This window comes from Vulpes lagopus, chromosome 1, assembly GCF_018345385.1.
Source record: "Vulpes lagopus strain Blue_001 chromosome 1, ASM1834538v1, whole genome shotgun sequence".
Classification (NCBI taxonomy): Eukaryota; Metazoa; Chordata; class Mammalia; order Carnivora; family Canidae; genus Vulpes; species Vulpes lagopus.
This window is the reverse complement of record NC_054824.1, coordinates 74655528-74681513: the sequence shown is the minus strand read 5'-3', so window position 1 is coordinate 74681513 and position 25986 is coordinate 74655528. Positions and strand designations below refer to the sequence as shown.

Here is a 25986-nt window from a genome sequence, read left to right as displayed (position 1 = left end):
CCCATTAAACAAGTCCCCACTTCACTGTATCCACCAGGCCTGGGTTATCCCTATTCTTTTTATCTCTATGAATTTGACCACTTTTTTGGATGCCTCATGGAAGTGCAAATATACAGTATTTGCCCTTTTATGTCTGGTTCATTCTGCTTAATGTTTTCAAAGTTCATTCTTTTTAGAGCACATATCAAATTTCATTTCTTTTTAAAGATGAATATGCTCTACAGTGGTATTTGTTTATCCAGTTCTGTAAGTTTTGATACATAGCTTTTTCATTCTCATTCAAGTATCTTCTAATTGTCATTACTATCTCTTTTCTTTCTTTTTTTAAGATTTTGTTTATTTATTCATGAGAGACACAGAGAGGCTCTGTGAGAGAGAGGCTCACAGAGAGAGAGGGGCAGAGACAGAAGCAGGTTCCACACAGAGAGCCCGATGTGGGACTCAATCCAAGGACTCTGGGATCATGCCCTGAGCCAAACGCAGATGCTCAACTGCTGAGCCACCCAGGCATCCCATTACTATCTCTTTTCTTTTTTTTTTTTTTTTTTCTCTTTTCTTAACCATAAGTTTTTTAGAGGTGTTTTAAAATTTCCAAACTTAAGGAGTATTTTTCTAGTTATATTTTTGTTATTGATTTCCAAGCTGATTGACTTTGGTTAAGAGTATAGAGTAATTCTAATCTTTTGAAAATTTTCTTGTATTTTTATTTTGTCCTTGTTATTGAAAGAGAGTTTTGTTCAATCTGTAGTATGTTGACACCTTCTCTCAGAACATTGAGAATGTTCCAATGTCTTCTGGCAGTCATTGTTGGTATCAAGGAGTCAGCTTAATGTCCAGTTGCCCTTTTTCCTGTTTTGGCTGATTTTAAGAACTCATTGCTTTTGACCTTAATTTCACTATGATGTATCTTTACTTTGATTACTTTTTTGTCCTGCTTTTGATTTATTAGATTTCTTCTTATGGATTTGTGTCCTTTATCAGTTGTAGAAATTTCTCAGCTATTGATTTATCTGGTAAACCGGTCCCTAATTCATTCTGTCCTCTCCTTCTGAAACTCCAAATAGTTCTATCCTAGGCCATCCAACATATTCATCTTCCTTTTCTTTCATATTTTCTCTTTGTCTCTGTGTTGCCCTTTTATTTGTTTGTTTGTTTATTTATTTATTTATTTATTTATTTATTTATTTAAGACAGAGACAGAGCATGAGTCAGGCGGGAGGAGGCAGAAGGAGAGGGAGAAGCAGACTCCTCGCCCAGTAGGGGCCTGACTTGGGTCAATCCCAGGATTCCAAGATCATGACCTGAGCCAAAGGCAGATGTTTAACCAACTGAGACACCCAGGCCCCTCTCTCTGTGCTGCTGGGGTTTTTGTGTTTTGTTTTGTTTTGTTTTTTTAAGATTTATTCATGAGAGACAGAGAAAGAGGGGCAGAGACACAGGCAGAGGGAGAAGCAGGCTCCCTGCGAGGAGCCTGATGTGGGACTCAGTCCAGTACCCAGGATCACTCCCTGGGCGGAAGGCAGACACTCAACCACTGAGCCACCCAGGTGCCCCCTCTATGCTGCTTTCTAAAGTGACTTTTTAAAGGTACATGCATCTCCCAGTTCTAATTCTTCTGCTTCATCTATATTCCTTTTTACTTCAAATGTCAAGTTCCAATTTTAGATATTATGTTTTTAAATTTTTTAAATTTATTTATTCATGAGAGACACAGAGATAGGCAGAGATGCAGGCAGAGGGAGAAGCAGGCCCCACGCAGGGAGCCCAACCAATGTGGGACTTGATCCCAGGACCCCAGGGTCATGCCCTGGACCGAAGGCAGGTGCTAAACCGCTGAGCCACCCAGGGATCTCTGCCTTTTTTCAAGCTTCTTATAAATATTCTATATTAAATCATTCCACATCTATTTCACTAGTCTGTTTTGGCTAGACCTCAATCCTGGTGCCTTGTTTTGTTTTCTGAATTTTCATTATGAGATATTCCTTTTCCTCAGAATTTTATCTTTGAGTATTATTTGGAGATCTGTTTTACAGTTCTTTTCATTTGATTTTGCCATTCCCCAGTGTGATTATATTCAGTTAAACATATTTGGAAATTTTGGAGACCTCTGAGCTGGGATGAATTCAGACCAAAAAACACGCATCTTGTTGTTAGGATTTGTCAAAGATCCTCACCCTCACCCCCCACAGTATCACTGGACTCCAAATATTTAAGGTTTTCTTGTTCTCTTTGGCCCAGAGGGATTTATCCCTGATTTACTCTTACACAGATTATACTTTTTAGGTCTTGGTCTTATGTGGAAGGACTTCTGTTAGATTTTTCAGTTTAGGTAGACTCTGTTATCACCTGCTGCCTCTAACAGTCATCATAGTGGAAGTTTAAGGTCTCCAGGGGTTAGTCAAAAATCTCTAAAGAAAAAAAAAATCTCTAAAGAATAACTGGGTTAGGGCAGCCCAGGTGGCTCAACGGTTTAGCGCCACCTTCAGCCCAGGGCCTGATCCTGGAGACCAGGGATCGAGTCCCACGTCAGGCTCCCTGCATGGAGCCTGCTTCTCCCTCTGCCTCTGTCTCTGCCTCTGTGTGTGTGTGTGTATGTGTGTGTGTCTCTCATGAATAAATAAATAAAAATCTTAAAAAAAAAAAAAAGAATAACTGGATTAGTAAATTGCTTACTATCTTGTTCTTGGTTTCATTTTGCCCTGGGCTCCATGGAAATGTCCTTTTCATCTTAACTGGCCTATCCTTGCATTTTTATAGATTTGATGTTATCCGCTCCTTTATTTATTTGAGTTTGAAGCAGTTTTTTTCCACTTTCCTTCTTTATTCTTTTCCAGTGCCCTGGTTGTGTTTTCTACATTTCTTTCCCTCTTTCTTCTTTCCTTATTGGCTTTGCCACTATTAAATAGGCCTGATGTTACGGCCTTTGCCACCAAATAAAAACAATCCTTTCCTTCTAATTTGTGAACTTGCCTTTCATAGTGTGTATTGTCCATTTGAGGTGATTTAAGTTGTTTGTTTTAAGATTTTATTTATTTGAGAGAGAAAGTGAATGAATGAGAAGAAAACGGAGAGAGAATCTGAAGCTGACTGCACTGAGCATGGAGCCCTACACGGGACTTGATCCCACAACCACAAGATCATAACCTGAGCCAAAACCAAGAGTGGGGCATTCAACCAACCTAGCCACTACGGCACCCCATTTGAGATATTTTTAATTGATACTTTCACTCTCAAAGGCATTTGAGGCTTTTTTGGAATGGAGGGGAAGAGAGGCCAGTGGTTTGGGAGCTGTTGTAACTTTTTGAAAGATTGCTAGAAGTCTTAACAAAGAGTGTTGTATTACATTCATAAGGTACTGAAATATTAAGGTTCATTTGTTATTTATATAAAATGTAAGTAAAACATAAAGCAAACTGCTTTTTCAAATCGTCATGTTTTTCAGTAATACTGATTTGTACTTGAAGTACCATAGTTGATCCAAGTTAGATTATTAAAAATTTAGTAATTTTTACTAGTTTGACTGGTTCCAGACACCACTCTTTTTTTCATTTCTGTTGTATATTTAGCTTCCCCTAGTCTCCTTCAGTAGACAATTGAGGAATTGTTTGTCTTTGAGTCGTGTCACAATTAAACAATGGGCCTGTTAGAAGAGTACAGTGTGTTTTGGGCTTGCTTTTTGTTTCGCCTACTTGTTTTTCACTGAAAAGTAGCAAAAGTGTTTCAACAGATTTAGAGAGAGGCACTACTTATCATTATTTAATAAAACATTTTTGGGTAATGATGGAGCAAAACACTGTTAAATCAGAATTTTATCATCAATTGTTTTTATATTCTTTGTTTCTGACTAAAATATAAGATGTAAAGAATCTTATCACATCGTCATTTAGCACTTTTTAGGCATTTGACACCATCTGTAGAAGCAATACACACACAAAAAAACCTGTCTTATGGAAAAGGATCAAAGGATCGAAGACTAAGGCCATGAATCCACTGTTAGAGGAAAAGCATAAATCTTTCCAAAGATACTTTTGTTAATATTGTGTAGTTTATATATTGTTTATATATTGTCTAATGAAATGTTTGACAGAGAACTAATAAATTAAGAAGAATAATATTTCATCTGGCAACAGAGTGTAGTACCATAATTCAGGAAATCTTAGTGTCTTAATAGATGCTAGGCTCTGTTTAAACATTAAAGGAAAAAAAAAAAAACATTAAAGGAGATAGTACAATATATAATAATAATAATAGTGGTGGTGGTGGTATATATCCCTACTTTTCACTTGCTTGAAATCTTGAGTAGGCAAGACACCTAAAGTATTAAATGATGCACAGTTAAAATTCATTGCCAGAGTAGTCCTTTATGTATATGTGTGTGTATATATAAAAGGGGGGAGGATTTTTTTTTTTTGTTTTGTTTTAAGATTTGATATTTAAGGGGATCCCTGGGTGGCGCAGCGGTTTGGCGCCTGCCTTTGGCCCGGGGCGCGATCCTGGAGACCCGGGATCGAATCCCACATCGGGCTCCCGGTGCATGGAGCCTGCTTCTCCCTCTGCCTGTGTCTCTGCTTCTCTCTCTCTCACTGTGTGCCTATCATAAATAAATAAAAATTAAAAAAAAAAAAAAAAAAAAAAGTCATAGAAAAAAATATTGTACTTATTAAAATCTAAGGCACATGTTGGGCTCTCTGCTCAGCGTGGAGTCTACCTGAGATTCTCTACCTCTCCCTGTGCTTGCCCACACTTTCTCTCTCTCTCTCTCAAATAAATAAATAAATACATAAAATCTTTAAAAAAAAAAAAAAAAAAAAAAAAAAAAAAAAAAGATTTGATATTTAAGTAATCTGTATACCCAACATAGGGCTTGAACTTGCAACTTTGAGATCAAGAGTCACATGCTCTACTGACTGAGCCATCCAGATGCCCCCAAGAGTGGGCCAGTATATTAACATGATTAGGAAAAAACCAGCATGAGATTAAGAGTTGTAAGTGACCTTGAATTCTGGTCTTAGTTTTGTTAGTAATTAGAATTGTGTGACTTTAGGCAAACTGCTTATTCTTTGGAGTGTCAGGTCCTTCTCATGTAAAATAAGGAAAATAGATAAATTCTAATCCAACCTTACTGCCTCCTGAATTTATTTTCCTGTGTAATTTGTTGTCAGATTTTTTTTTTTTTTTTTTTGGAAGGGTCATTCTTCTTCAAAGGAAGTGAAGGATCATATTGAAGAGAGACAGGAATGACCTTACATAGGAAATAATTATTGCTGAGCATTGAAAGATTTGGTTAGAGAAAAGGATGAAGAATATTTAAAAATGGAGAAATACATACACAAAGATGATTTCGGCCAGGAAACTCCTTGGTGTATTTGGGCAACATGAGGCATATGATTTATGTGGTGCATTCATATGATGTCAGATTGATTCAGTAATAAATATCCTTAAATATCAGAGTGTAATCCGCAATCTGTTGGTCATAGGTAGCTCTAGCAAAACCTGAATGGAATGAAACTCTCTAGGAAGCTAGTTAGAGCTTTTGTCTTCTTCCTCTGAGCAGCAGCTGAAGATAGAGATGCTAGTTAGAGAAATCCTGAGATGAAGTGAAGTTGTCTTCAGTTAAGCTGGTGTCAGAGTATCAAGGATCATGCTTATAATACTAAGATCTATAATTTATGAGTCCTGTTACTTAAAATCATCACTATCATATTTGTTATCTTGAGTAATTTCATTAAGGATGTCTTTGGCCCATATGTTTAATGTTAAATTTGGGGTTTATATAGACATGTGTTGCCTACAGGGTTTACATCATGTTAATTGGGATTTCCTTGAGACTGCTAATTTAGCTTTATCTATAGTGTACAATCACCAAGAAGGATGTTCTGAAACAAATAAATGTGTTCCCCTTTAGTTCTACTGGACTGAATTTGTTGAGCAAATTAAAAAGCTGCTGTGCAGTATATTAAAATAGAACAGGAAAGAAAATTTTTGGATAACCAAAATATAAGGAAAGGCTGTGTTCTGAAAGTTGCCACGTAGTGTTCTTTGCTTAGATTTTGTGTTGTTTTACATACAAATGGCAATTAGTCTCTCTGGCTAACCCAGGATAGCCTACTGATCTTTCTGATTTTTGTTGTAAAAAAACAATATAGTAAATACCATTTCATGTATATAGATTTTCAACCTTGTTTAACCAAGTTAAAGGTTTGATTAGGTTTATATGCCCTAACTTGAAATCTAGCCATTTATTACCATATCCTATATTTAAAATGTGGAGAGTATAGGATGAATAAATATGGTCTTCTGCCATCCAAATAATACATTAAACTCGGGGGTATGAGGGTGAAGTATGGAGCTGGGGTATGCTCTAAGGGAGCAGTTCCCAAAGTGCACTCTGTGGTACTTTTGGGGTCTACGAGATCAAATCTATTTTTATGATAATACTAAGATATTCTTTGCTTTTCATACTGCTGAAATTTGCATTGTTGGTACAAAAGTAGTGGTAGGTAAAACTGTGTTTTAACAGAAATTAAGTTAGTGGCTGTGCTGCTGTATGGGTTTCTTTGTTTGGGGGCGGAGGAGCAGAATTACCATGTAGGAAAGAGACACTCTTAAGCAGGCTCCACGTGGGCCTACTGCAGAGCCCACGTGGGGTCCATCTCAGAACCCTGTGATCATGACCTGAGCTGATACCAGGAGTCCCACTTAACTGACAGAGCCACCCAGGCACCCCCACTTACAGGTTTTGGGTTTTTTAAAAGATTTTATTTATGAGAGAGAGAAGAGAGAGAGAGAGAGAGAGAGAGAGAGAATTAGAATGAGCAGGGGGAGGGGCAGAGGGAAAGAGAGAAGCAGACTCCCCACTGAGCAGACTCCCCAACACGGGGCTCATCCCAGAACCCTGAGTTCACTTTTAAGGCATTTTTTTGTAGCAAAATGGGAAGTATTCATAAAGCACTTACAAATTTTAATTGTTGCAGAAAACCACTTAGGTGATTGAGCTAATAAACTAGCCCCTTTTATATGGAACACCATGTAAGAACTTTTGTCTCAAGTTTTTATTTAAATTTTGATTAACATAGAGTGTATTATTGTTTCAGGAATAGAATTTAGTGACTCATCACTTACATATAACATCCCGTGCTTATCATAACAAGCACTCTCCTTAAATACCCGTCACCCATTTCAGCCCATCCCATTCCCATTTCTCCAGCAACCCTGAGTTCTCTATAGTTCAGAGTCTCTTATAGTTTGCTTCCCTGTCTTCCCTTCCTTCCCCTATGTTCATCTGTTTTGTTTCTAAAATTCCACATATGAATGAGATCATACCGTATTTGTCTTTCTCTAACTGACTTGTTTTACACTTGAGCTCCATGGAATACCATTTTTATTTGAAAGAACAACTGGCCCACAAACTCTGGTTTTTCAGACTAGGTATTTAGTAGACACTCCTTGAAAATGGAGTAATAGGATTTGTTGTAATTGATTTTTAAAAAAATTTTTTAAAAGATTTATTTCTCTAGAGAGAGCAAGGGGAGGGACAGAGAGGAGAATAGAGAGAATCCTCAAGCAGACTTCCTGCTGAGCAAGGAGGCTGATGCAGCGCTTAATCCCAGGACTCTCAGATCATGACCTGAACTGAAATCAAGAGTTGGCCACTTAACCAACTGAGCCACTCAGACACCCACTATTAATTGATAAAATTTAAGCTTTCAAGTGAAAGTTAGAATTTTAGAAAACTTAGAGGTGCCTAGGTGACTCAGGTCTTGATCTCAGGGTCATGAGTTTAAGCCCTGCATTGGGCTCCATGCTTGAGTGTGGAGCCTACTTAAAAAATAAAGAAAGTAATTTTAGAAAACTTCTATCTACTTTTCTTGAATTTGACAATTTCCCAATAGTTTTCTGATGAGATCAGATATTAATGAATTTGATTTTTATTGTGTAATAAAATGTATCAACATTTGGATTATCTTCATGATTCAGTGAACCAACGTTTTCCAAATAATCAATTTATAACATGATAAAATTCATGCATGGGTAAAAAGATCCATTCAAAGTATAAGAGAGGGATCCCTGGGTGGCGCAGCGGTTTAGCGCCTGCCTTTGGCCCAGGGCGCGATCCTGGAGACCCGGGATCGAATCCCACGTCAGGCTCCCGGTGCATGGAGCCTGCTTCTCCCTCTGCCTGTGTCTCTGCCTCTCTCTCTCTCTCTCTCTCTCTCTCTGTGACTATCATAAATAATAAAAAAAAAAAATCAAAGTATAAGAGATGCAGTGAATTTAATAGAGTAGAAACTTTAAAAAAAAAAAAAAGAAACTTTATTGCTGGGTTTCAGATTATACAACTAATCTTTAGGAAGGTTGAGTTTAGTGTAATATCAAAGAAAGAATATCCACATTTAGCTGTTAAAATACACCTTTTTTCAGCTACATGTCTACTAAGCCAGACATTTTAAAAATTTACCAGAACTGTAAAATAATGCCACTCTGTCACTAAATACTTTGTTTGGAAAATACTATCTTCCATAAAAATATTTATATTTGGGATGCCTGGATGGCTCAGCAGTTGAGTGTTTGCCTTCAGCTAGGGTGCGATCCTGGGTCTGGTGATCGAGTCCCACATCGGGCTCCCTGCATGGAGCCTGCTTCTCCCCCTGCCTGCGTCTCTGCCTCTCTCTGTCTCTCTCTCTCTCTCTGTCACTCATGAATAAATAAAGTCTTAAAACATTAAAAAATATATATTTTTTTTTAATTTTTTTTTTAAACTTTTATTTATTTATGATAGTCACAGAGAAAGAGAGAGGCAGAGACGCAGGCAGAGGAAGAAGCAGGCTCCATGCACCGGGAGCCCGATGTGGGACTCGATCCCGGGTCTCCAGGATCGCGCCCCGGGCCAAAGGCAGGCGCCAAACCGCTGCGCCACCCAGGGATCCCAAAAATATATATATTTATAGTAACATGTATTCAGTATTTTTTTGATGAAATAAGTATTTGAATAATTTGCTTTAATTTCTCATATAGAAAATATAGACATATAAACAAAAATTATTTGGGATCCTAATTTTTAGGAGTGTAAAGGGTGAAGCCAAAATGTTTTAAGAACTGCTACCTTTTGAAGAAAGTAAGTGGGCAGCCCCAGTGGCGCAGCAGTTTAGCGCTGCCTGCAGCCCGGGGTGTGATCCTGGAGACCTGGGACCGAGTCCAGCATCAGGCTCCCTGCGTGGAGCCTGCGTCTCTCTCTGCCTGTGTTTCTGCCTCTCTCGTCCTCTCTCTCTCTGAATAAATAAATAATCTTAAAAAAAAAAGGTAAATGACTTTTAATATGCATGTGTTGAGTTGTTGATAAAGGGCATGCATGACCTTAATTGTGTTGATCTTTCCCAGTAACTTATGAACTCTTGGAGAAGAACTAGATCCTCCTTTATCTTCTCTAACTTACAGCATAGTGTTTTATAAATATTAAGGATCATGATAGTAGTGGCAGTATTCAGTCTTTATTAGCTCACTTAGTCTTTATGAAGTAAATATTAATACCTTTAAAAAATTTAAGATTGTATTTATTCATTTGAGATACAGTGAGCATGAGCGGGTGAGGGAGGCAGAGGGAGAGAGAGGAGCAGACTCCCCACTGAGTAGGGAGCCTGATGCAGAGCAGGGCTCTATCCCAGGACCCCAGGATCATGACCTGAGCCTATGGCAGTTGCTCAACTGACTGAACCACCCAGGCACCCCTTTATTCCTTCTTAAAAATTGAGATATAATTTACATAGCTGAAACTTACTACTTTAAAGTGTATCAGTGGTCTTAAGATATTAAAAAGATTGTGCAACCATTACCAGTGTCTAATGCCAATCATTTTAATTCCCTAAAAAGAAACTCCATACCCATTATTAGTCACATCCCGTTCCCCTCCCCTCTTAGCAACTATTAAATCTACTTTCTGTCCTTGTGGATTTACATGTTTGAGACATTTCATATAAATGGAATCCTATAGTATGTGGCCTTTTTGTCTTTCTTTTTCCATTTATGTTTTCAAGGTCCATCCACATTGTAGCCTTTATTAGTGCTTTACTCCTTTTTGTGGCCAAATATCCCATTGTGTGGATATGCCACATTTTGCATATCTTTGTTGATAGATATTTTGGTTCTTTTGTATTTTGGCTATTATGAATACTGCTATGAACATTTATATGCAGTTTATTTGTGGACATATGTTTTCTTTTTTTTTTTTTTTTTTTAAGATTTTATTTTTGGGCAGCCTGGGTGGCTCAGTGGTTTAGCACCGCCTTCAGCTCAGGGCATGATCCTGGAGACCCAGGATCGAGTCCCACGTCAGGCTCCCTTCATGGAGCCTGCTTCTCCCTCTGCCTGTGTCTCTGCCCCTCTCTCTCTCTCTCTCTCTCTTTCTCTCTCTCTGTCTCTCATGAATAAATAAATAAAATCTTTTAAAAAAAGATTTTATTTATTTGATAGAGAACATAAGTAGGGGGAGTAATAGAGGGAGAGGGAGAAGCATGCTCTCCACTGAGCAGAGCCCAATGCAGGGTTCAGTCCGAGGGTCCCAGGGTCATGACCTGAGCCAAACACAGAACCCTAACCATCTGAACCACCCAAGCACCCTTGGACATATGTTTTCAGTTCTCTTAGGTGTATTCTGGGAGTGGAATTGTTTGTTAGGTCATATAATAGATAATTCTATAATTTTTTAATTCTATAATTTTTTTAAAAGTATTTATTTTTTCATGATAGACACAGAGAGAGAGGCAGAGACATAGGCAGAGGGAGAAGCAGGCTTCCTGCAGGGAGCCTCATGTAGGACTCGATCCCAGGACTCTGGGATCACAACCTGAGCCACAGGCAGACCCAGGCACCCTGATAATTCTATAATTAGTTTTTTGAGGAATTTATCATACAATTCCTATTTATTTATTTATTTATTTATTTATTTATTTATTTATATTTTTTAGGTTCAGGCGTAGAGTTTAGCGATTCATCAGTTATACGTAACACTTGGTACTCATTACATCACGTGCCCTCCTTAATGCCCATCACCAGTTACCCCATCCCCCACTACCTCCCCTCCTCAGTTTTTAACTATAGTTAAGAGTCTGTTATGGTTTGTATCCCTCTCTGATTTCATCTTATTTTATTTCATGATTTTTTTTTCTTAAGATTTTATTTATTTATTCAGGGAGACACAGAGAGAGGCAGAGAAAGAAGTAGGCTCCATGCAGGGAGCTTGAAGTGTGGGACTCGGTCCCAGAACTCCTGGATGATGCCCTGAGCCGAAGGCAGATTCACTCAACTGCTGAGCCACCCAGGGCACCCCCATAATTGCATTTTAAATAGGCTTTATCATGGAATAATTTTGTATTTACAGAGAAGTTGCAGAGATCATAGATTTCCCATATACCTAATATTAACATAAACTCTAAAATGTCTGTCAAATCAAGAAGCCAACCTTAGTACATTACTGTTAACTAAATTCTAGATTGTATTTGGATTTTACCAGTTTTTCCATTAATGTTCTTTTCTTGTTCGAGAGTATAACGTTGTCATGTTTTCTTAGACCCCTCTGCTCTGTGACAGTTTCTCAGTCTTTGTTTTTCATGTCCTTGATAGTTTTAAGGCATATTAGTCAGGAATTTTTGTAGAATGTCCTTCAATTTGGATTTGTCTGATGTTTTTCCCATGATTAGACTGTGGTTATAGATTTTGGGAAAGAATACCATAGAGGTGAAGTATATTTCTCATTCATTAGAGCAGGTGGTAAGTGATGTCAGTGTCAACATAACTACTGGAGATGATAACCTTGATCACTTGGTTAAGGCAGTACTTGCCAGATTTTCCTGCCATGAAGTTATTTTTCCCTTTCCATACTTTACTCTTTGGAAATGAGTCTCTAAGTCTGGCCTATATTCAAGTGAGGAGGGAAGTTAAATTCCAACTCCTAGAAGATTTATCTACATTTATTATTTGGAATTCTTTTGTAAAAAAGATTTGACATCCCATCATTTTATTGATTGATTGATTGATTGATTGATTGGGGAATGCAGAGCAAAAGTGCAAGAGAGAATCTCCATGCCCCATGTAGAACCCCATGCAGAGCCCAATGCAGAGCCCAATGTGAGGCTTGATCTGATGACCCTGAGATCATCACCTGAGCTGAAATCAAGAGTCGGATGCTTAACTGACTAAGCCACCCAGGCAGGCGCCCCTTCATTTATTTGTCTTGATATGAAATGTATATATTTTATACATTGGGCTAAATATAATGCTACTTTATTAATTTTGTTGCTCTAATCATTCTAGCATTGGCTTTTGAAAACTTTTCCCTGTGTTCCTCATTCTTTTTAAGTACTTCCTATCTTCTGACAATGTAAGATACTCTAGGCTCATTTTGTATTTTTCCTGTCCCAGGCCTAGATGGAACCAGCTATTCAAGGAGCCCCGGGGCAATTAAGTAATTCACCCAGGGTCACACATTGAAGTAAATGGTGGAACCGGGATTCCAACCAAGGGAATCTGATTTCACAACCCATGCTCTTAATCACCACATTGGACTGCATGCAGCTGAAGGTGTACTGGCAGTTTCTAGTCATGTTCCATCTATGAACCAGCCTTAAGGATAGAATTTGTAGTCAGTTTACATTAAGTAATTATTGTGCTCTGAGAGTGTGAGCAGGAGTGGGAAGGAGTGGGAGAGGGAGGGAGAGAGAATCCCAAGCAGACTCCATGCTGAGTGTGGAGCCAGACATGCAGCTGGACCTCAAGGACCCCATGACCTGAGCCAAAATCAAAAATCAGATACTCAACTGACTGTGCCACCCAGGTGCCCTTATTGTGCCCTGTTTTTTTATCGATTTTTATTTTAACCACAGCTCTGATGCTTATCAAGCTAAAATTACTTTTAGCCACAGATAATCACTGCTAATATTTTGGTGCATTTCTTTCTTTGAATACATACAAATGTATTTTGAAATTTTGTTATATTACCCTGATTTTTTTAAAAGATGTATTTATTTGAGAGAGAGAGAGAGAGCACACACATGTGTAAGTGCATGAGCACAAATGGGAGAAGTGGAGGGAGAAAGAGACAGAATCTGAAGCAGACTCCGTGCTGAACGCAGAGCCAGATGCAGGGCTTGATCTCACGACCCTGAGATTACCACCTGAGCCAGCTGCTTAACTGTGCCACCCAGACATCCCATATTACCCTTATCTTTAAATTTAATATGCGTAAATGTGGAACATTCATAGTGTAACCAAAATCTGAACATGCTGTGTCTGTTGTACCTGGTGATTAAGATGAAAGTGAGCTGCTGTAAGGTTAATCTGTTTTGCCTTGATGTTATGGTCACGTAAGAAGTAAACATCTGCCTTGATTTATCAAGTTCTCAAGTAATCCTCCAAATACTGTTATTAACCTTATCCTTCTTCCATTTGTAGCAGTAGATAAGTCTTCTCTGGTGATGTACACCAGACAGCCCACACTTCAGAAGAACCAGTTGCTTCTCAATCCAAAGCAAAACAAACCCCACATGTTGTGACCATTTGGTTTGGAAGAATCATCAGACTATATCATCTGCATCACATTCCTAGATTCCAACCTCATTTCTTCTTCTTCTTCTTCTTCTTCTTCTTCTTCTTCTTCTTCTTTTTTTTTTTTTTAAGATTTTATTTATTCATAAGAGACAGAGAGAGAGGTAGGACAGAGGGAGAAGCAAGCTCCATGCAGGGAGCCCGACATGGGACTCGATCCCGGGTCTCCAGGATCACACCCGGGGCTGAAGGCAGGCACTAAACCGCTGAGCCACCCGGGCTGCCCTCATTTCTTCTTTTGACCACCAATAGTAATTTCACTTCAGGCAGTCTTTCTCACACACAGATAAGAGATCTTTTTTTTTTTTCTCTTTTACTTTCTTGTCCCAGCCCCCCTCCAGCTAGTTATTCCCAGAAAAGTTTATTTTCCTCCTTAACCTTCTCTCCTGCTTGCTCATTTGAAGGCTAAAATAATTCTCATTGTGGCAGATAAAATACACAGTGGTTCTAGTGACGCATATATTTTTTTTTTTTTAGTGACGCATATTTTTATCAGGAAAAACCGAAGCTGTAAGATTTGAAGTGGAATTAAGTATAATAATCTCTTTATTCCCCAATTCTTCTCAAATTATACCTACTTTTCTTCAGGTGCTAACCTTCAAACTAAGTAAGAAAGAAAATTTCTTTTTAATTTTATCTAAATAAAATTGGCATTCTTTTCATTTTACATATATGAAGTTTCGTTCACTTACATTAAATGACTGTAATCAGGATCTAATTACTAATCAAAATTTTGTTTACTGGGGAAATGTGTTGTTTTCTAATGTATATTTTCGTATCAGAAGTATATATATATATATACACACATATATATGTATATAGTTTATATAATATTAATATATATGTAAACAGAGTTGAAGTTTCCACTGAATTAGTCATGTGGATTAAGAGGTTTCTTAACCTGCCTAGTCAGGGCATCACAGGATGACAGAGTCTTGGGATTTGGCCATACCCTGGTTTTCAGCCAAACCCCGGATTTACTTTTGTCAGTGTTCCCGGATGGATCAAGTTCTGTGAGACTGTCTGCAAAGCTTTCAAGGGACTAGCAAATGTAGTTAGAATGTCAGATTTTCAGAGAAACCAAATATTGCATCAGTGGCACATTCTCATCCTTTAGGCAAGTTTATATGAAGGGTAAGTTGTAATCACAGGGCTAGTGAACATGGAGTCAGATGCTTTGTGGGGAGTGGTGTTGGTTAATGTCTTTAATAGCAAACATTCTATCTCTGCTATAGAAACGGACCTATCGGAGGGGCACCTCGGTGACTCAGTTGGTTGGTCTGTCTTCAGCTCAGGCCCTGATCCTGGGATCAAGCTCCGCTTTGGGTACCTTGCTCTGAAGGAAGCCTGCTTCTCCCTCTGCCTGCTGCTCCCCCTGCTTGTTCTCTGTCTCTGTCAAATAAATAAATAAAATCTTAAAAAAAAAGAAAGAAGAAAGAAAGGAAAGAAAGAAGGAAGGAAGGAAGAAAAGAAAAGAGAAAGAAAAGAAAAGAAAAAAGGAAAGAAAGAAAGAAAGAAAGAAAGAAAGAAAGAAAGAAAGAAAAGGAAGGGAGGGAGAGAGAGAGAGAGAGAGAGAAAGAAAGAAGAGGAGGGGAGGGGAGGGAGAGGGGAGGGAGAGGAGAGGGAGAGGAGAGGGAGAGGGAAATGGACCCGTCAGAGACCTTTTGATTGATTGGTCGGAACAATAATCTTCCTCTGCAGAATTCTTTTTTTTTTTTTTTTAAGATTTTATTTATTTATGATAGACATAGAGAGAGAGAGGCAGAGATATAGGCAGAGGGAGAGGCAGGCTCCGTGCCGGGAGCCTGAGGCGGGACTCGATCCCAGGGCTCCAGGATCGCGCCCTGGGCCAAAGGCAGGTGCTAAACCGCTGAGCCACCCAGGGATCCCCCAGAATTCTCTTTTTTAAAAGACTCCATGTTGTCTGTCTTTTCATTGGAATATATCCTCTTAGAATCAATTGATTAGGTGAATATCTTATGATATGTTAGTATCTGCATGTTTCCTCAAAACTTAACTGGAATTCACTTTTCAAACATTCCCTCAGCTAACTATTTACCAACTTTAATAGGGGAGATTACCTAAATTAATAACCACTTTCATCTCTTAACTCATGGAGTTTTACAAATTTTACAAAGCACTCTAAATAGATAATATTTTCTAATTCAGAGCTGGAAAGAGGATAATTATTACTGTTTGTGCTTATCTCTACTATTTTTTTACCTTGTTAATAACTGTATGATTTTGCCTATCTATTTCAGGCAGTATCATAATTCTAAATCATGTCCGATAACGGAGAACTGGAAGACAAGCCTCCAGCACCTCCTGTGCGAATGAGCAGTACCATTTTTAGCACTGGAGGCAAAGATCCTTTGTCAGCCAATCACAGTTTGAAACCTTTGCCCTCCGTTCCAGAGGAAAAAAAGCCCAGGAATAAAATCATCTCTATATTCTCCGGCACAGAGAAAGGTAAGTAGGTACTGTCATTTCAAGAGTCTCAGTTATTATTTTATGTTACCAATTTTTATGTCTTTTTAATTGAAGTATGTAGTAATTTGAGATTTTTATGGTGAAAACAGTATAGATCCTAGAAAACTATTGATGGTGGTACATAGGCACTATTAGAAAGGCTACTGTCTCTTAACCTGTTATAAAAAAGGATAAAACTAAATTTATTGCTCATATACTTGTTATAGCCAATGAATTTCTGTAACCATCTTCATTTTCTAAGACTTCGGCCATAGTTTATTGCTTCTCAGCATCAATGAGATTTGGATATTTGAGAAAGGCCTAATTAAGAGAGTTTCTGATTTTTCAGTAGTAGTAATACTTAGTACTTTTTATCATGTATTCTGTTGTGCCCTTAGAAGCCTCTGAGGCAGCACTGATTAATCAATACATTAATGTGTCTTCTACAAACATTAATCTAGTCCAGAGTTTCTCAACCTTAGTAAGAATGACATTTGGGGGCCAAATAACGCTTTGGTGCAGGGATCTGTCTTGTGCATTATAGAACATCCTATAAGCCATTTTTTAGCTTTTACCCACTAGGTGTCAGTAGCACCTCCCACCCAGCTATGACAACTAAAAATGTCTCTAGACATTAGCAGATATCCTCTGTGGGGAGAATCACCTCCAGGTAAGAACCACCAGCCTAATCACACAAAATGGGATAAAGACTCTAAATGGTCATCTAAGTTGAAGTCACTGAATTTGTTTTGGTGTCAAACCTAAAGAAAGAACTTATGGTTTTCACGGTTTTTTAGAATTAGATTATGGACTGGTAATGGATTTCAGAATAAGAATTAAATTAATGTATTTAATTACATTAGGCATGGCAATATGTCTCTGATAGATAGTAATAGATCTATGTGAAGATAAAGATATATTTCCACTTACATAGTAGGTTAACATTGAGAAGTAAACCCAAATGGGAGAATAGTGCTTTGTACATAATAAATACACATTTAACTTAAGAATACATAATCAGTGATAATTTGAATGAGGTAATATGTTTAATATTAATAAAGAATCAAGTCTTTGAGAATTTAGATTAATAGACAGTATGTAATCATGAGACAGATAAAAACCTGTTCCTTTTATTGTGTATCTCTTACTATAGTTTTGCTTTTAAGATTTCATGTGTGATTGTAACTGAAAACCCTCATCGAAGTATGTTTTTTAAGTATATGTGGGAAGAGGGCAGGGAAGTGTGTGTATTGGAGAGCACTGAATGCTCATCTTCCATAGTAGTAAATTGGTGTATGTAAAGTAGGAAAACCTAAAAGTGTAGACACAGTATTTATAATTATGGAGGATAGAAAACAAATTTATGGAGGTTAGTACCAGAAGAAATTGCTGACAGGGTTGAAATGACTTGCCAGTGGAGAGCAAAATGCAAAGTGGGGTAAGGGAAGAGGATGTTGACTCTTGATCTTGAGGTTGTAAGTTGGAGCCCCATATGGGGTATAGAGATTACTTAAAACAAATAAAATCTTAAAAAAAAAAAAAAAAAAAAGTAGAGTAGGGTAATGCTCAAGCTGGGATAAAATGTACTTAGGGACAGCCTTGGAGAGGCAAAAAGCAAACAAAATGAAATGGGTAATGGTAGGGTTTGTGAGCAAATTGAATATGCATTTACATAAATTCAAAAGAGCATACCCATCTCTGATCATTTTGAGACTCTTCCAGTTTTACCTTCTTAACTCACTCATCGGCTATTACTAACTCAAGGTCCGCCCCCCTCACAAAGAGAGGGTGAGGGTACCTAGGATGGCTCTGATGGCATTTAAGTTTATCAGCCCTTGAGGTCTGTATTTAGTATCCATTAAATTTTGTTTCTGTAATTTCCGAAATCTTTTGTTTTCTTGTGTTTATCACATTCAAGATCCAATAACTTTTCAGAGCTGATCTTAAAACTTTCCAGGCTCTTTATTTTATTTTTTAAATATTTATTTATTTATTTGAGAGGGAGAGAATCCCAAGCAGACTCCACACTGAGCAGGGAGCACTGAGCCCCGTGTGGGGCTCAACCCCATGATCCTGAGATCATGATTTCAGCCAAAACCCGGAGTCCAAGGCTTAACCAACTAAGCCACCCAGGCACCCCTACAGGCTCTTTAAAAGACAAAACAACTTTGCCTTTCTTACTTAGTTCCTGTTTTTCTTCTGTCTTAAAAAAAATTCTGTTATAGTGGCAGCAGCTAGGTGATGCAGTCGATTAAACATTGGACCCTTAGTTTCTGCTCAGGTGGTGATCTCGAGCTTTTGAGATCCAGCCCTGGGCTCAACTCTGTGCTCAGTGCAGAGTCTGCATAAGATTTCTCTTCCCCTCTCTCTAATAAATAAATAAATCTTAAGGGGGAAAAAAAAGAAGAAGAAGAAAAAAAGAAATCTTTGCCAAACTAGAGGTCAAAGATACTTTCATATGTTTTACTAAAAGTTTAGTTTAAATCTTTGAACTATCTAGATTTGGTTTTTATGTTTCTGTAAAGAGAGATCCATATTCACTTTTTTTAAAAAAACCAGTGTCCCATACCTTTCATTGAAACTTTGATCAGGAATCCCTGGATGGTGCAGCGGTTTGGCGCCTGCCTTTGGCCCAGGGCGTGATCCTGGAGACCCAGGATCGAATCCCATATCGGGCTCCCGGTACATGGAGCCTGCTTCTCCCTCTGCCTCTCTCTCTCTCTCTCTCTCTCTCTGTGTGTGACTATCAAAAATAAATAAATAAAAATTTAAAAGAAAAAAAAAACACTATAAAAAAAAAAGAAAGAAACTTTGATCATTTCCCCACTGACCTGCAGTACTAGCTATTATCTATCAGGTTTCCTCATAAGCCAGGATCTACTTATGTGTTCTCTACTTTATTGCATTGGCTGACTTGTCCCTGAGCTAATACTGTACTGCCTTAATTACTATAGCCTGTAATTCTTAATACCTGAGAGAGAAAACCTGTGAAGTTTTTCTTTATGATCTTTGGCCCTTTGCTCTTCTCTATACATTTGAGAATTTATCATGTACTTTTTTTTTTTAATTTTTTTTTTTTTTTTTTTTATTTATGATAGTCACAGAGAGAGAGAGAGAGAGACAGAGGCAGAGACACAGGCAGAGGAAGAAGCAGGCTCCATGCACCGGGAGCCTGACATGGGATTCGATCCCGGGTCCAGGATCGCGCCCTGGGCCAAAGGCAGGCGCCAAACCGCTGCGCCACCCAGGGATCCCATATCATGTACTTTTTTTAAAAAAACCTGTTGATGGGGCAGCCCTGGTGGCTCAGCACCGCCTGCAGCTCAGGGCGTGATCCTGGAGACCCGGGATCGAGTCCCACGTTGGGCTCCCTGCATGGAGACTGCTTCTCCCTCTGCCTGTGTCTCTCCCTCTCCCTCTCCCTCTCTCTCCCTCTTTCTTTCTCTCTCTCTCTCTCTCTGCCTAAATAAATAAAAATCTTAAAAAAAAAAACAAACCTGTTGATGTTTTGGTTAGAATTATATACAGCCTTGTAGTTGAGAGAACACCTGCGGAGTCACTTTGCATAGCCTAGATGGAGGGAGAGAAAGAGAAAGAGAGCTGGAATGTTTGGAGGAATGGGTGCTCCTTAATTCCTCTCATTCCCTGGGGCTCTTCCCTCCCTTCCCAACCCAGCCTCCCACACTTACTGTTCCTTCCTGCAAGCTGACATCTCTGAGGTAACTGTAACCTGAAGCTTTGAGAAGTAGGAGAGGGGTCCCCTGTGTGTGGGTATGCACATTCATGCTTAAATGAACACAGAGATCTACCTGCTTAACCACCCTCAACATTTCTGAACTGGCATTCTCCTGTCTCCATCCTGAGCAGCTGTTCCTCTCCTTAGTTTTATCTGAATTGCTTTTCATCTTTAGACATTTCTCACTGATTCTGTTCTATGATAAATAGATTTGTCCTAAAAGGAAAGGGCTATACAGTATGTGGTTAGTCTGTCATCTTGAAAAATGAGTCTAGAAGGGAAAAAATTGTATTTTTATTGTAAGAAATAAAAATTACCCTAAGATTTTTGCCATCTCTAATATAAAGCCTGATCTAGAGATACTCATTTTATTGTACTGAAATATACGCCCCTATTCCTGTCCTTACTGACAGCGAATGTTTTCATTTAAAAAAAAAAAAAAAGACCATCTTCAGTTATTCATTATTGGTTTATCAATGTTACTGGAAGAGTTAAGAAAATTAGAAATAAAAAAAATAAAAAAAAGAAAATTAGAAATTATACTTTTTATGACAAGTTGATTGAGCAAATCTTTTCACATTTTGATATATATGTATCATCTGTACCCTGTGAGTGATCAAAGATAGGGATAAACAAAGCAGATGGTGTCCCTGCTCTCAGGACACTAACCAATAAAATTACGAACTATGTAAAGTGGTAATATAGATAGTGTAGGACATCTGTCCTATCTGGGAAGGCTTCCTAAAGAAGTGACAGTAGAGCTGGAGACTAAAGAATAAATAAATGAAAATAGTTAGCAGGATTTTAATAGTTAAAATATGTGTTCTGTGCCTAGAAAAGAGTTTCGGTGGCTCAGCTCCAGGAGGGATCATAGCACATTTATGGAGCTGAGTACAGTCCAGTGTGACTTGAAAGCAGGGAAGGGGAAAGAATAATAGTGTAGCATGTGGAGGAAACCACAGACAGGAGAAGAAGCTAAATAGGTAAGCAGGGGAGGGATAGGTCATAATGGGCCTTGTATTCCATGCTACAGGGCTCAGATTTTATCCTGTTTCCTAGGGAACTATTTCAGAACTTTAAATTGGGGAAAGACCTGGACACATTTCTGTCTTAAATAAGAGAAACTAGCAGCTATATAGAAAGTAGGTATTGTTGGAGGCCTAAGACTAAAGATGGAAACTAGTTAGGATTTTGCAGTAGTCCAGGTGGGAAATGGCTTAACAAGTCCAGTAGGTTTGTCAGTAAAAATGGCAGTGAGCCACTGTCTTGGCTTATTTTTTAAAAGCTCTGTTTAGTCAGCGTTGAATGGTATAGTACTTGTTAACCAAGTATGTTACGCACCTTCACTTCTGGTTAGTGATGAAGATGACAGAACTGAAATATCCCTTCTGATCTAAATATCAAATTCTGAGATTAATAAGAGTGGCCCATACCTATTTTTTCTACTTTTTAGAGAATACCCTTCTTTGTGATGAAACAAAAAGTTTCATTAATTTGAAGCTGTTTTGGGTCAAAATAACAAAGGAGTAATCAGTAATCACTGATTCTGTTAGAGTAGAAATAGAAGAGTCTTCCTTTTAAAGAGATGGGGGTTTTTTAGCCTTAGATTCTAGCTGAAATGTAGCCAAAAAGATGGTGGCCTTAAAGAATGTGGCAGTGTCATACCTAACGATTCTTTTTAAGCACATGACTTAAGGGCCTCACCTCTTAGCTGAAAGTTGCTGCCTGCCTGCTTGTTTTGTTGTCTGATGAAGTTGGAAAGTGGTTCTAAGAATCTTTTTTTCTCCCTTCTCGCACATTGTTTGATTTGAGACATGTTTCACTATCTTTTTGTTTTAGGTATTTTTTTTTTAATATCCCTTTCCTTTCCTAAGACAACTAAAATACAAGGAATATTTGTATGTATCTGTGTGTGTTACATAAAAACAAATGGGATTACATAGATTTTCAGATACTGGGTCATTTCCTTTATAGTGAACTGTTGTATATCAATGTGTATCAAGTTCTGCTTAATCATTTTTACTTCTTTAAATTTTTATTCTGTACTCTTAACTTTCTTTAATACTTACATCTTTTTTTTTTTTTTAATTTTATTTATTTATTTATGAGAGGCACAGAGAGAGGCAGAGACACACAGGCAGAGGGAGAAACAGGCTCCTCATCAGGAGCCTCATGTGGGATTCAATCCTCAGACCGGGATCACACCTTGAGCCAAAGGCAGATAGATGCTCAACTGCTGAGCTACCCAAGTGTCCCCCAATATACATTTCTAAACTCAGCATTCCTAGGTTGAAAATGTGGCTGGGCCTTAGACACAGATGGAACCAGGAATTCTCTTGCTGTATGTCTTGTCTGTTTCTGTGTTACCTTTATTATTATTATTATTTTTAATTTCAGACTTTTTTTTCTCTGTATGTTAGGAAACAACCCTCAACACTTCACTTCTTGGGGTTTATTTCTTATAACTCCATTCACTAGTGAAAGACTGATTCTCAAGACGTTAATTCTGGCTTAGTTTAGGTATTCACTCCTAAACCAATCTAATTGCCTGGGACCCAGTATTAGGGAACAATAGCTGACCTGGCTTGAATTTCATGCCTGCCTTGGACCAGTCATCTATAATCAAGGTCATTTAATAAAATAGTATCTTTGCCAACCATATGTATATCAGAAGTGGAATACTGAGCAGGGTTTTTATTTTATTTTTTTTAAAGAAGAGGAAATGAGTACTTTTATAATGCATGAAGTTGTTTTTCTGTCATCAGTTCAGAGCCATATAAAAAGTAAACTATTAGTTTATAGTTGGTTAGTAAATATTTCCTCTATGCAGGATATTGAGTTATGAGTCTAGGGACTTCTAAAGAATCTTCTAAAAGAGAAGTAGAGAGCATGATATCAGAACACTCACAGTGTAGTTGAAAATGAGCAGTTATTTTTGATAGATGGAATTGTACATTTCAGTAGAGATGGCAGAATGTATACTAGGTTTAACAGTTGCATTTCCCTCTGCTCCTTGCCACACCTAATGCACCCTGCCCACTTACCATAGTCAGATCTCTTGTCAATAAATATGTATCGAAGAAACCTAGAAAGGAGATGGACATTAGTCACAAATTTATCCTCACTAGTCAAAAAAATAGTATGCTTCCCACTAGTGCTAGGTCAGTAGCATCTCGTAAACAAAGAGTGGTGCGGTGTACAGTAACATTCCAACTGTAGATATGCAGACCTATCAAAGAACATGACTTTTAGCTTTTATATTAGGAGAATTTAACCAGATTGACAGCATAGCAAACTGACCACATGCCTCTATTTGCTATCCCTATCCCTCCTCAGACCCAAGTAAAATAACAAATTTTCTTTTAATATCATAAGAGCAAAGAAAATAGAAGGGACATAGTATTCAAGGATATTTCAGTACATACTTGAAAGATAGAAGGGTGGAAAAGTGGCAGCTGACTGAACAGATGAGGACCTATCCTAAGCGTATGCAAATGGGAATGTCTGTGAGAAGTGAACGATTTTCCTTGTAAAAATCTCAGAGGCTTAGGGTTTAGAGACATACAATATCACATGTGTGTGTGTGGTGGAGTGGGGGAGATATATAATACACAGGCTGAAAAGGGGGAGGAATTAGTTGAAAATCTGTGTAGGAGGAATCAGAAGCCCCTTAGGACCCCTTCTTTACCCCATGTAGCCAATGAAAATGTTTTTAAGTCCCATCCTCAGGTAGAACAAAAGAACAAACTGATGTTTATTTGTATTCAAGGAGAAATTAAACCAAGAAGCCCCTCATTCTTGTCAGAGGAGTCACCAGAATAAGAATGGCAGATTCCTTAACTGTAGGAAACAAACTGAGGGTTGTTTGAAGGGAGGTAGGTGGGAGGATGGGATAACTGGGTGATGGACATTAAGGAGGGCACTTGATATAATGAGCACTGAGTATTATATGTGGTGGATGGTTAATGAATCACTGAATTCTGAAACTGAAAAAAGAAAAGGGCAGATTCAATACAAGTTAACATTAAATTTTTTTCCTCTACTCTGCTTTCAGAATACTTGTAGCTTGACTCAAAGCCCTCAGACTATAGATTGGAAGATTTTTCTCTGGATAAACAGAATGCTCTGGAAAAAAATACTTTAGGTACCCCACCCCCCACCCATCTTTAATGAAAAGGCTGATATATCTCTCAGTTAACTTTTTAATATTTCTCTGTATGGATGCCCGGGTGGCTCAGCGACTTAGTGCTGCCTTTGGCTCGGGGCGTGATCCTGGAGACCTGGGATCGAGTCCCACGTCGGGCTCCCTGCATGGAGCCTGCTTCTCCCTCTGCCTGCGTCTCTGCCTCTCTCTCTCTGTCATGAATAAATAAATAAATAAATAAATAAAATCTTTAAAAAACAAATATTCCTCTGTATGAATATATAGCAAAGAATTACCAGACATTTGAGAAAAACCCTTTTTTTAATATATATATATATATATATATATATATATTTTTTTTTTTTTTTTTTTAATGATAGTCACAGAGAGAGAGGGGGGCAGAGAGAGAAGCAGGCTCCATGCACCGGGAGCCCGACGTGCGATTCGATCCCGGGTCTCCAGGATCGTGCCCTGGGCCAAAGGCAGGCGCCAAACCGCTGTGCCACCCAGGGATCCACAGAGGATAAAAAAGGAATATAGGACAGACAATGTAGGGTGAAGAAAACCAATCTATACACACAAGTAAATTGTGTAATCTTCAAAGAGAAGATCACTGGCATCCATGAAACAAGGAAAGTATTGTCAGAACAATCAGAAGCAATGAGAAATAATTCTTGGGAAGTCAACATTTAATATTACCAAACAAAAGATATCAATAGGTGGAAGATTGGAAGACAATCAAGAAAATTCCCCAGATTATTAAACAAAAATACAAAAATGGAAAATACGAGAGGAAATATATGATATGCTGATAAAACTTAACAAATAAAATAATCTAAGAAATGATAGAACAAATTTCCCATATCAAAAGAATATGATTTCCAAATGGAAGGGATTCACTGAATATTCATCACAATAAAAGAGTAAAGACCACATCAAATCATATCATCCTGAAATTTCATAATACCACAGATATGACAGCAAAACCTATTATATTTCCAGTCAAGATGGAGTAACAGGAGGGCAGCCCGGGTGGCTCAGCAGTTTAGCACCGCCTTCAGCCCAGGGCCTGATCCTGGAGACCCGGGATCGAGTCCCATGTCAGGCTCCCTGCATGGAGCCTGCTTCTCCCTCTGCCTGTGTCTCTCTGCCTGCCTCTCTCTCTCTTTCTCTCTTTCTCTTGTCTGTCATAAATAAATAAATAGAATCTTTTTTTTTTTTTTTATTTTTTTTTTTTTTTTTTTTAAATAGAATCTTTTAAAAAAAAAAAAAAGATGTAGTAACAGGGACTAGATTTTGCCCTTCCAATTGAAAGAACTAAAACACTGGGGAAAAATAAAGCAATGGTTTTCATGATGTTGTATATCAGAAATAAAGGAAATCCATCCCAAGAGATGGAAAACAATTGAGGTGAGTCCTACAATTGACCCAGCTTACTGCTTGGAATGAGTTGCCAGGTTGCAGCACAGGGAGGGACAATTAGGTGGTCTCCTAGAGCTAAGAAAGAGAGCTGGAAGTTGGGTGACATCAAGGCAGCTAGTTTGTATACACACAGAGAGAAAAATCTGTAGAGGTCTCCTTTGAGTATTCAGTAGCACATGTATGTGAGAATAACTACCCAGACTGGAAAAGGAACCACTGGGAATGATGAGAGGAAACTATCTGCAATGCTCACACAGGGCACAGGATATTTCCTATTCCCACCATTCAGAATAAGAATCATAGAATAGAGACCTTTCCTCCGAATTGGGGCAGAATTAGCTCTAGATTAAATGTTGCTCCAATATTGCCTAACAAAACTTTAATACCTAATGGGCCAACTGTTTCTAAATTTGTTTCTCCCCTCTATGAGTAAACAGCTAAGAATCACCTGTGTCTCAGAACAAAGCTCACCAATGTTTATAGGAATACAAAAATATCTAGCAATTACCAAGGAACAGTTTTCAGTGTCTGGCATCCATTCAGTATTTTCCAGGCATGCAAAGACCCATATTGAGTAAAATCAGTCAATTGGAATCAATCCAGAAGTGATACAGTTGAT

The 25986-nt window shown here is 38.2% G+C and overlaps 1 protein-coding gene across 2 annotated transcripts in view; it reads left to right on the top strand.

Moving 5' to 3' along the window:
- PAK2 (p21 (RAC1) activated kinase 2) overlaps positions 1 to 25986 on the top strand; it is a 90487-nt gene that overhangs the window by 31412 nt on the left and 33089 nt on the right. For both annotated transcript variants that reach the window (XM_041726519.1, XM_041726599.1), the window contains exon 2: positions 15858 to 16065. In XM_041726519.1, the coding sequence (XP_041582453.1) occupies positions 15879 to 16065 (187 nt within the window). In that variant the 5' untranslated portion in view covers positions 15858 to 15878. The remainder of the gene's footprint in view (positions 1 to 15857; positions 16066 to 25986) is intronic.